This window comes from Candida margitis (genome assembly GCF_024628925.1).
Source record: "Candida margitis strain CBS 14175 chromosome Unknown scaffold117, whole genome shotgun sequence".
Taxonomy (NCBI): domain Eukaryota; kingdom Fungi; phylum Ascomycota; class Pichiomycetes; order Serinales; family Debaryomycetaceae; genus Lodderomyces; species Lodderomyces margitis.
Genome location: NW_026261764.1, coordinates 1 through 9,992, shown reverse-complemented (window position 1 = coordinate 9,992; position 9,992 = coordinate 1). Strand labels below are relative to the sequence as shown.

Below are 9,992 nucleotides of genomic sequence, written 5' to 3'. Positions count from 1 at the left end.
ATCGGGATTCACAGATAAGGTCCAAAACTTGATCGTCATTGCCGCCGTCACCAACTCCAATGAAATGATACAGCACCACTGGAAAGCATAACTCCAACCTAAAGAAAATCCTATTGAGTCATCGATAAATTTGGAATAGTAGGATTGGAATCCACCAGGTAAACCAGGGTAGGCAATCGATAATTCCGAGACGGAACAAATTGTTGGTGCAAGCATAGCTAACCCCGTTATAGCATAAGCAATCAAGACACCAGCAGGACCAGCCATACGCAATTTATCACCAGAAGCCACCAATAAACCGGTACCTAAACCAGTGGTTAAGGACATTAATCGTAATTCGTTTTTGGAAATGGCTTTTTTAAAATCGGCCCCAACCACATTTGTTGGTGGGCCCTTTCAAAGCCATTGAGGAATGTGTCCCAATATCCACGAAGTCTGTGGGTTTGGGATGTGGTTCCTGATGCGGACGAGTATAAGTCATCCTCAAACTTCTCCTGGTTCTCTAATTTCACTATTTGTGGTTTGGAAAATGACATTCCGGATTTGGTTTATATTCTGCTATTGCTGTTTGTGTTTATTGAGGTTGAAGTGATAATTGTGTAACAAAGGTACGATATAAAACGTCCAGAAGGGAGAAGATGGAGAGATGATAAGAAGCAGTATATATAGTTAATATCGAATAGAATATGCCTAAAATACACGATCAAAGGGAATGTGGGGCTGGTTATTAGCTAATAAAACAGAAAGTCAAAGATCATATGTTGGTGTTCACTTAAATCTGAAAAGAAGTCTTATTACTCTTTCGAATTAAACTTTGCGAATACAGTAGGAGAAAATGGACTTACGAATAGTGGAACGCATTAACTGCTTGGTTTTAATTTATGTCCAAGAAGTGTATGCCAAGGTATACTGGTTCAATTTAGCAACCTTATGATACCTTGGCTTAATTTGCATTTGAAGATGGGTCTAATCATGTTCCTTTTACAAAGCTGTATATTTCAGCTAATGGGAACAGTTTTGTGACACAATATAAAAAAGACCGAAAATGACACAAACCTCTCTAATATCTGAAGAGATCGAGTAGATAGTAGTAGTGAAGTGGGGCAAAAAGTGAGGGCAAATCCTAAAAGCTTGATTTAGGTTTAAATATTATAGTGTGGAGATAAACGGGTGAGCGTTTGTTACTATTTCGCATCTTTCCGGAACCCAACCTCCCTTTATCTAAAGTCTAATAGGATCTTCAATTCTGTTTTAGGGAAGAGAGACGGATCCATATTTGCTCTCATATCAAAATTCTATTTGTACTGTTCTGCCTCCAACAGATGAGAAGGATATAGCTCAACAACTTTGCCTCCAAAAAGTTAAACTGCTCTAACTTTTGCTCATTTGTGATTTAGTTATGTCGATTTTTTAAAGTTTCTGTCTACTAGGGCTACGAAGTTTCTTGTAAGGTGTGTTTTGCGTTGAATTGAATCGGCTCCGAGAACATGCTTGTGTTATTGATAATTCAAAAATTTTATTTGATATTCTCTCATTACCTACCAAACTTGGCTAAAAGATTTGTTTGTAATGTGGGGCCAACTACTTTGAGCTGCAAAATTGGGTTTGGCTTGAACTTTTGGCCGTTTAATACTTGCTGGATTCTATGCCCGGGATTTATCCTTTAATCCTAGATGTATAGTCCCCATTTACACAAAGTTTAGTTGGAACCAACAACTCTTTAAAATTAGAGCGAATGTCACTTTCTCAGTTTTCTTGTTTTTTGACCTGGTTTTAAAGGTTTTAATTTCCTTTAGATCTAAACTTTGTTTCGTTCCACATTTCCACCCTGACAAATACACTTCCTAACTTAGCTCTTCTTAGGGTTGTAATTTAGGAAGTGGATTTAGAATAGTTTTTCCGAAACACGAGTATTAATTAGGGATGTGAATGGTGACACAAGCCCATATATATATATATATATATGATCTTAATAGAGAGCATAACCAGGAGCATATTAATCTAAGGTACATATTTTGAACGACTCAGGAACATTATGGATTTCCTTGTATATCCCTTGTTAATACACTAGCAAATTTCCTTTTTGCTTCATTCAATATCGAATGATACATGCGTATTCATAATTTCAATGCAAAGTCTTAACTTCAATTTCACACATTTCTCTCAATTCTGTTGTATGCACGATCCAAATATATCACTACTACTGCGACGCCTAGAATAGTTATACACAACGGAGTTTGGTTTCCTCCTTGCTTCATTTTTTAGGTAATATAGTCAGGTCTTTTGAAACCTAGTTCATAGCTCGGTACATCATTTTACATTATCATACAAGAGCTACACTTTGCTTTGGGGAAGGTGTCGTAGTCCTATTTCTGAGATGTAATCCAATTTACTTTGAAAAGCTATCACTTTTAAACTCATAAATCTTTTATGATTGCTTTACTGTTGAAACCTAGTTGGGTATACAAGAGTTACGTCTCTTTTTGGTATACACATTAGTAACCGAGGAAGGTCACGTGTAACATTTGCTTTTAGACGGTAATAATAATTATCGATCACCTGATTCGTTACCATAGTTGAGCTAAAATAAGACAAGTTTTACCGGTTTACATGCAACGATGTTAATTCTTGGAAGAGAACTCAATCAACACCACAACAACTTTAGTGGATGGATATCAGAACTCCTTCACAGTCCCGACTAATCTCCTAACTCCATTTAGCAAAAGTTCGGTGCGAAAGGGGAACATTACCGGAAAAAAGAAGAAAATAAAAAATTAAAAAAAAAAATTAAAAAAAATTTCACGAAATATCATTGTCTCCCCTCATTCTTCGAAAACTTTACCTATTTGGTTGTCCTTTAGAGCCAATTATTTTCTGAGACTAATAGCCACAGTCCGCACCTATTACCAGCTAAACTACCACGTCAATAGTCGACCACACTTTCCAACTCTTCAAAGCAATGGTCTTATATTTTGAAAACAAGCATCGATATGATTTTGATTTTGAAACTGCTAGTTTAGCATTTATAAATCGATACCCCAACCCGTATTCCAAACATGTATTATCGGTGGACACATTGGAATCATATATCGATAAGCAGGGTCAGCTATGTACTACTCGGGTTATAGTCAAGACTGGCAAATTGCCTAAATTTATCAAGCCGTTCCTTGGTGTTGCTAATTTGAATTCGTGGATAATTGAAAAATCAATAATAAATCCCAGGACGAATACTTTGATTTCATACACGAGTAATATCGATCATCGAAAGTTTATACGGGTAGAGGAATATTTGAAATATCACAGTGAAAAAGAGAGCATGCAAGCGGGCAGTCATGATGGATTAGGTGGCACTATCGTTGATTCAAAAGTGAAGTTTTCTTCTAATTTGTTTGGGTTGAAACTGAAAGTTGAAGAATGGAGTCATAGGAGGTTTACCAAGAATATACAAAATACAAGACAAGGCTTAAACTTTGTCATGATGAAGTTGAAAGAAAGGGGACGGAACTATTTAACAAATGCTCAACAAGGTGTTGAAGTTTAAATAAAATATGTATCTTATTTAATAACGATGTTTACGATTTTGGAAACCAGCTTGATACTGTAGAAGGGGCTTTAGCAAAGGGCCAAGTGTAGTAATCTACCCGGTTGTTTCGTTTCAACTGATGGTAGCGCATAACCATTTCATTTTGACCGAGACAATGGCGATAAGACTCAACAATAGCACAAGACATATGCTTTCATACTGTGTACACAAAAATTATTAGGAAACAGCAAAATCAGTCACACACTTTGAACACGACAGTAGTCTGTACCTCCACCACCAGCTAAAAGCTACACAAGTATACCATCAACTAATACTCACACACACAAATTAAACGCGTATTATCCAAATACATATATAGCCCCGGCCTCTATGAGTGGTTTTCTGTACTCTTCAACTACTAAAATCAGACGCAAATCGACTTCATCTGCAACTGCACTTACAACCACCACAGTTTCTTCACACAAACAAATGGCAACGTCACCAGCAACAACAACAAATAAAATGTTAAGGGCCAAATCTCCAACATCACCAAAGTCTCAAACTGCTCACACTAATGCCAACGCCACAGTCTCTCCACGGCCAGAACCGACAATTATCAAACGAAGAAATTCGTCATTTGCTAATACTTCATCTCCCTGGTTTAGGCGAAACTCATTTTTATCACCTTCCATGATTCAAGATGAGAACTTTAATGTTTATGAATCGGGAAACGCGTTTTATTCCGGTGGATTTGCCTCGAATTATTCTATAATCTCATTACGTGAATGTCAAGGGTTTATATTTAATCAAGATTTATTTGCCACCCCGTATCAACAAGTACGGTCACAAGCTAATGCTAAAAAGTATAGAGCGAGCTTTTCTCAAAGGAGTAGTAGCAGTACTGGAGTTGGTAGAAAATGCCGTGATGGTGATTATGAAAGGAGACATACTAGTTATCATGCCCCGCGGCCACAATTTGATCGTTCTGTAGGCTCGGATCAGGCCATTGTTGATGATGATGAAGAAGAAGAAGTAGATGAGGATGAAGATGAGGAAATGCATGATGCTAATGAAGAATTTGTATCTAATGATGTGAAACATGATAGCAATCATATATATGATGAAGATGAAGATGAAGATGAAGATGAAGATGATGACGACGACGATGACGACGACGATGATTATAGAGAGATGCATGAATATGGAGGCGATTTTAATAATAGACGGTACAAGGTACGTGTTACTGAAATTGTTGTTGATGAAAATGATGATAATGATATATTTCCAACTTCAGAAATATGATAGCGGATTAAAGCTATGGTTTGGATTTCATGAATATAGGCTTCACCGTGAGATAGTGCATGGCAAGTTTTGGGATATAATAAGGTTGTGTAAGTTGAAAAAGCTACCCTAGGGCGGAGAAGAGGCAGAAGTATTGCACAAGGGTGGGTTTTTAATTCGAAATATTCAAGTGCTTCCACCATTGCAGTCTTTAAGGGTACGTATATTAGAGCAAGTAGCTACGTCAATACATCCGTAGGATAGTATTCCTCTGATCTCGTTTAAATAAATAGCGTAATTGACAATTGGGTCGATTGCAAAATCAAAAAGAAAAAAAAAAAATCACCATGAAAAACCTTACAGAAAGTCTCTTTACACAGCAGATATATACACACACATACATTAAAGATGTCTGATTTAAACAAGAAGCTAGAAACACTTTCATTACAATTTTCCAACCACCAATCATCACTAAACGACTTAATAGCATCACGATCAACATTGGAAACGCAGTATCAAGAAAATAAAATCGTTGAACAAGAATTTACCAACTTGTCTGAATCCGACAAGATATATAAACTTACGGGGCCCGTATTATTACCCCAAGATTATGCTGAGGCGTCAATGAATGTTAATAAGCGGATTGAGTTTATTACAGGGGAGATTAAACGAGTTGAAACCAAGATTGAAGTTGAGGAAGGCGAGATGGAGAAGATTCGTGGTGAGATAATTGCGCTTAGAACCCAACAAAGTTAGACTAGAAGGAGCAAATGGGTGCTATTGTTTATAGCTACTTATTAGAGCTTAGTTTTGGGATATGTGATACGCACACACAATAAATTAGAATATACATGTAAAGATATCTCCTACCCTCTAGCTAATTGAGATTTAATCAAATTGATCAAACTAATAGCATTAAAATCAACCCATTGTTCTAAATCATTGTAACCCTGGCCCAATTTCTCAAATTCATTAACACGCTCATCAACAAACAGTTTTGTCAATGTAAAATCGGATGATTCATCATTCAACATAAATAATTCACTTTTGACGTAAATTGAACAGAGTCCTATACGTTTCAGGTACCATGCAAAATCATTTGATGTGTCGCCGGCATAAAATGCTAAATCGTCACCTAAGTTGAGCAATTCTTCAATTGAAGCTGATAAATTGTAAGGCACTACTAACTGACTTAAACCTTGACTTAGTTGGCCCAAAATTGGTTTATTCAACAGTAATCTATACTTGATCAATTGTTTCAACTTATCTCCCTCGGATAATTCACTATTTGTTCCGGTGGTTGTATTGGCAAATGTTTCCAATTCTTGTCTTTTCAATTTCAACCAATGAATCATCAATTGCATAGGAAGCGAATATCCACTGGGTGATGTAGTTAGTACCAGAATTAATGAATCAGGGTACTGTAAGTCGTGAATTGATCTGGTGATGGTTTTAGGATGGAACCCATATTGAGGAATGTAGTCAATGGCCCGAGTCAAGATTTTCGATTCGATGAGATTGTTATTGATGATGGCGTTGGTGCCTATGTGATCGGCGGAGTGGTAAAGTCTGAGGTTGAAACGAGGGAGTCGTGATGGTCTAAGGGTCTTGAACATGGTGGCGTGCGGGGGCGGATAGATTTGGCCTCGCTGTGTGGATATGATGAAAAGATTCTATTCGTAGTGGCATGTTTTTTTTCTTTTCTCTTGGGATAAGTCGCACTAATTGGTTTCACGACATTGGTTGTCAGGAAATACTTTTGGTCGCAAGAAAGTAGATAAAATGGAAGGTAATTCCATTCCCTTTTACTTTATCTTTCAAGACCCAGTGATTGTATCTTGCTTCTAGCTCTATTTTAATTTTGGAAACTTTATCAGAGTCAGCTACCGGGTAGTTGTATTTCGCCAAGTGTTTCACAAGGATTGTATCCTACGAAACTTCCTTAGACCTTTACCAAAAGTTGATAAACCGTTGTACTAAAACTTACATTAGGTCTCCGGTTATTGAGAATTAAGCTGAAACTGGGGAATATTGTGGGGTTTTCCAACCTTTGTTCTGACTTTTTGGCCCTTAACTGTGTAATCCAAAATTGTTTTCTTTGCACGCAATAGACTAAACAAAACTAAAATCAAATAAGTTCAGCAGATATGAGAAAGGATTTGCTAAAGAGTGATTCATGGTTAAATTTATCCAGAGAAAACATTGTATCGGGCTGTATATGTGATTAGCCACAAGCCACAAACGACGTAATGAAGAGACAATAATAGCAACCAATCAAGAAAAAGGTGAATCTGTCGAAGTTGAAGCTACTTACGTGAGTGCCATTTAGTTGCTCTTAAGTGGAACTAATTACTCGTGAATCACAATACAATTCCTCTTCCCCACCCAACATTATAGCTCTATACAGCGGTATTTACGAATTTAACCAAGCGGAACAAGGAGCAGATACATGATGTAAACATGCAGATGAAACAAATGCGTTTAAAAGCTATACTTGTGAATGCTTTAGAGTGTATTTAACATCTACATGTTTAGTGAACACTTTTTAGTTAGCGGCTTTTTTTTTCCATATGTATGTAACATGTAAGAGAAAAAAACGCGGACTTTGTTTAAAAAAGTGAATATTCGCCGTGATCGCTAAACACTAACCTTTTTAAAATGCCTTGCGAACAATAAAAAAAAACAAAAGTGAGAGAATTGATTGAACAAATTGAGTGGTAAGACACACAAACAAACAAAACATGCATATACGTGGTGAAAACTCTCGTCATAGGAGACGAATCAAATGCATGAGTACAGGAGATGATACGTTTACCGGGCCGAATCGACCTGGCACTTAGCGAAAAGTGCAGGAAAGTCCATGCTCCAGTTTTATTTACATTCTTCTATCTTGACGAGACTATTTGACTACTAGAAGTAGATCTCTTGCATCAAAGTAGTGACTAGAAAATCACACTTTGTAACTAAGGCTCTCGCCTTGGTAAGAGAATAAATCAAGACGAAGTTGCTCTGAAAACTCAGCGAATAGAATACTCAGTGAATAGAATACTCTGCTCACCTTTTTTTTTATTTTCTTTTTCAAACGGCAATTGTTAGAGAGGTTACACAAACAAGAACAAGACAAAAGAAAATAAATTGTTTTAAAGAAACGTTTCTGTGTCTATCTAAACTTAAAAAAATCATTAATTTCTCTATTGTTTTCTGTTATGATCCTCGGACATTAAACCCCAACACTTTATATATATATATATACGTTTATATGTCTAAGCAGTCAAGTGGGGCAAAGAAGTTCAACTAGAAAGTCAAACCTTCAATAATGACCACAACTACAAGTGAAAGCAAGAGAAAAGAAGAATGCAGTAGATGACTAAAAATAGTTTAGTCCTGGCAATTATGTTAATCACGCGACAAATGCATACCTGAGGCGAGGTGTAAATCCATTGTTTCCTGCCTCCTCCTCCCACTTTCTCTCCTTCTCTTCTCTCTGGATTGGCAAGATATCCAAATTCTCTATTTTGATCTTTGGGCAAATAAGAACTACACCATAGCTTAGGTCGTGCTCAATCACCAATGCATTAAATAATATCTCAACATTTTGCTCTTCTCAAATGGTTTAAAGAAAATAGAGTTCTAAACTTTGTGTCAAAATAATATCTCTAAACAAGAAAAAGAAATAAAAGAAAAAAAAATAATATAAGCCACTGTAGCGCAAATAAAAGCAATGAAGAAAGAGTGTTGTCCAAAGCCGAACAGAAGCAGTTGTGGTGGATTGATGATAGAGCAAGTAAATAGACATCCAACCATATATACTCTACAATAGTAAATTAATTTTTTAAAGCAACTTCTATATAGCTGGTATACTGGTGAGACCGTGTTTCGGAGATGACCATAAGATGCAAAGTTTTGTGGGTGCATATATGATATCATTATTTATTCGCTTTGTAATACCCTTTAAAACTTTAAGAGGATGTACTTTGCATTCCACAGTAGCAATGAAAACAATGGGAAATGCCCTAAAAACAAACAAAAAGATTTATTTTTCTTGATTGATTAAATAAAAAAAAAAAAAGCTGAAACCAATTATGTATTGAGATTAATGATAATCACATTTATATAACAATAGTAGTGAGTTGGCTTACCTCATTTTCTCTTTTGTCGTTTCTTTACATGCAGATCAGTTCCTCCGCTGTGCCATCCCTTTCTTAGTCCCCCCGCACTTTCAAATTTTTCTTTTAGTTTTTGTAAATCACATCGGACTTTTTCAACAAAGGACTCTTTTTCTTCTAACGTTATATATAGTCCCTCAAAAGTATTCTTAATTCAAAATATTGCAAATAAAACGTTATTTCTTTCTTATTTATTTTCTTTTACATTACTTTACTTTACACTTTCTTTTGTTCCTTTAAGGGTCTTTTTTCATAGCTTTGCATTACCATACATATTCAACTAGATATAGATTCTGAAGAGAGAATCTTTGTTATGCCAATATATACTAGTACAAGATTATCGAGAAATATACCAGAGTCATAAACTTAAAACTGTAAAAATACAAACTGTATTTACAAAAGCTACTACAAAACAACTATAATCACTATACTATCATATAAAAGTTCTTCACACAACAAACAAAGCGATGCCAAAAATGTCATTTTCAAAACCTCATGTGGTACAATTAGAAGACTTCGACAAAGCAGACGACACCTATTCCTCGGCCTCAGGAACCATCTCTCCACAACACAATCACACACAGGGCTTTAAAGGACACTGGGATTCCTTCATTGATGGATTTCAACGAGCTCCACCCACAGCCAACCAAGGTGACGATCGAAAAAAGGCCATTTCCAAAAACGAATTACGATTAATGTCATTGTCGACGGGGTTGGGTACGGGGCTATTAGTGGCAGCTGGTGATAAATTGCGTATGGCTGGTCCTGCTGGTGTCTTGATTGCTTATGCTATAACGGGGTTGGTTATGCTTGTGCCGACGATTTCATCAGTGTCAGAATTATCGATTGCCTACCCTGGTTTACCTGGTGGGTTCCAATCCTACTATTCCAAATTTATCGATGACTCACTAGGATTTTCTTTAGGTTGGGGTTATGCTTTCCAATGGTGTTGTGTTATATCATTGGAGTTGGTGACGGCGGCAATGACGATCAAGTTTTGGACCTTATCTGTGAATCCCGAT

The 9,992-nt window shown here is 36.5% G+C and overlaps 6 protein-coding genes across 6 annotated transcripts; 4 read left to right on the top strand and 2 right to left on the bottom strand. All coding sequences in view use genetic code 12, as the record gives it.

Annotated features, from left to right (window-relative positions):
* Positions 1-71: 71 nt before the first annotated feature.
* On the bottom strand, positions 72-327 carry CANMA_001241 (HIP1; the record flags this gene model as incomplete). The annotated part of the gene is made up of 1 exon (XM_051813190.1): positions 72-327. A coding segment is annotated over one exon (256 nt), but the record flags the coding sequence as incomplete, so codon positions are not given.
* A 2,632-nt stretch (positions 328-2,959) lies between these two features.
* Positions 2,960-3,541, top strand: CANMA_001240 (uncharacterized protein; the record flags this gene model as incomplete). The annotated part of the gene is made up of 1 exon (XM_051813189.1): positions 2,960-3,541. The coding sequence occupies one exon, from the start codon at positions 2,960-2,962 to the stop codon at positions 3,539-3,541; it is 582 nt and encodes a 193-aa protein (XP_051673143.1).
* A 372-nt stretch (positions 3,542-3,913) lies between these two features.
* Positions 3,914-4,825, top strand: CANMA_001239 (uncharacterized protein; the record flags this gene model as incomplete). Its single annotated transcript, XM_051813188.1, has 1 exon — positions 3,914-4,825. One exon carries the CDS (start codon positions 3,914-3,916, stop codon positions 4,823-4,825), a length of 912 nt encoding a protein of 303 aa, XP_051673142.1.
* A 387-nt stretch (positions 4,826-5,212) lies between these two features.
* On the top strand, positions 5,213-5,560 carry YKE2 (tubulin-binding prefolding complex subunit; the record flags this gene model as incomplete). Its single annotated transcript, XM_051813186.1, has 1 exon — positions 5,213-5,560. One exon carries the CDS (start codon positions 5,213-5,215, stop codon positions 5,558-5,560), a length of 348 nt encoding a protein of 115 aa, XP_051673141.1.
* A 110-nt stretch (positions 5,561-5,670) lies between these two features.
* On the bottom strand, positions 5,671-6,420 carry CANMA_001237 (ubiquinone biosynthesis protein; the record flags this gene model as incomplete). Its single annotated transcript, XM_051813185.1, has 1 exon — positions 5,671-6,420. The coding sequence occupies one exon, from the start codon at positions 6,418-6,420 to the stop codon at positions 5,671-5,673; it is 750 nt and encodes a 249-aa protein (XP_051673140.1).
* A 3,017-nt stretch (positions 6,421-9,437) lies between these two features.
* Positions 9,438-9,992, top strand: CANMA_001236 (GNP1; the record flags this gene model as incomplete). The annotated part of the gene is made up of 1 exon (XM_051813184.1): positions 9,438-9,992. A coding segment is annotated over one exon (555 nt), but the record flags the coding sequence as incomplete, so codon positions are not given.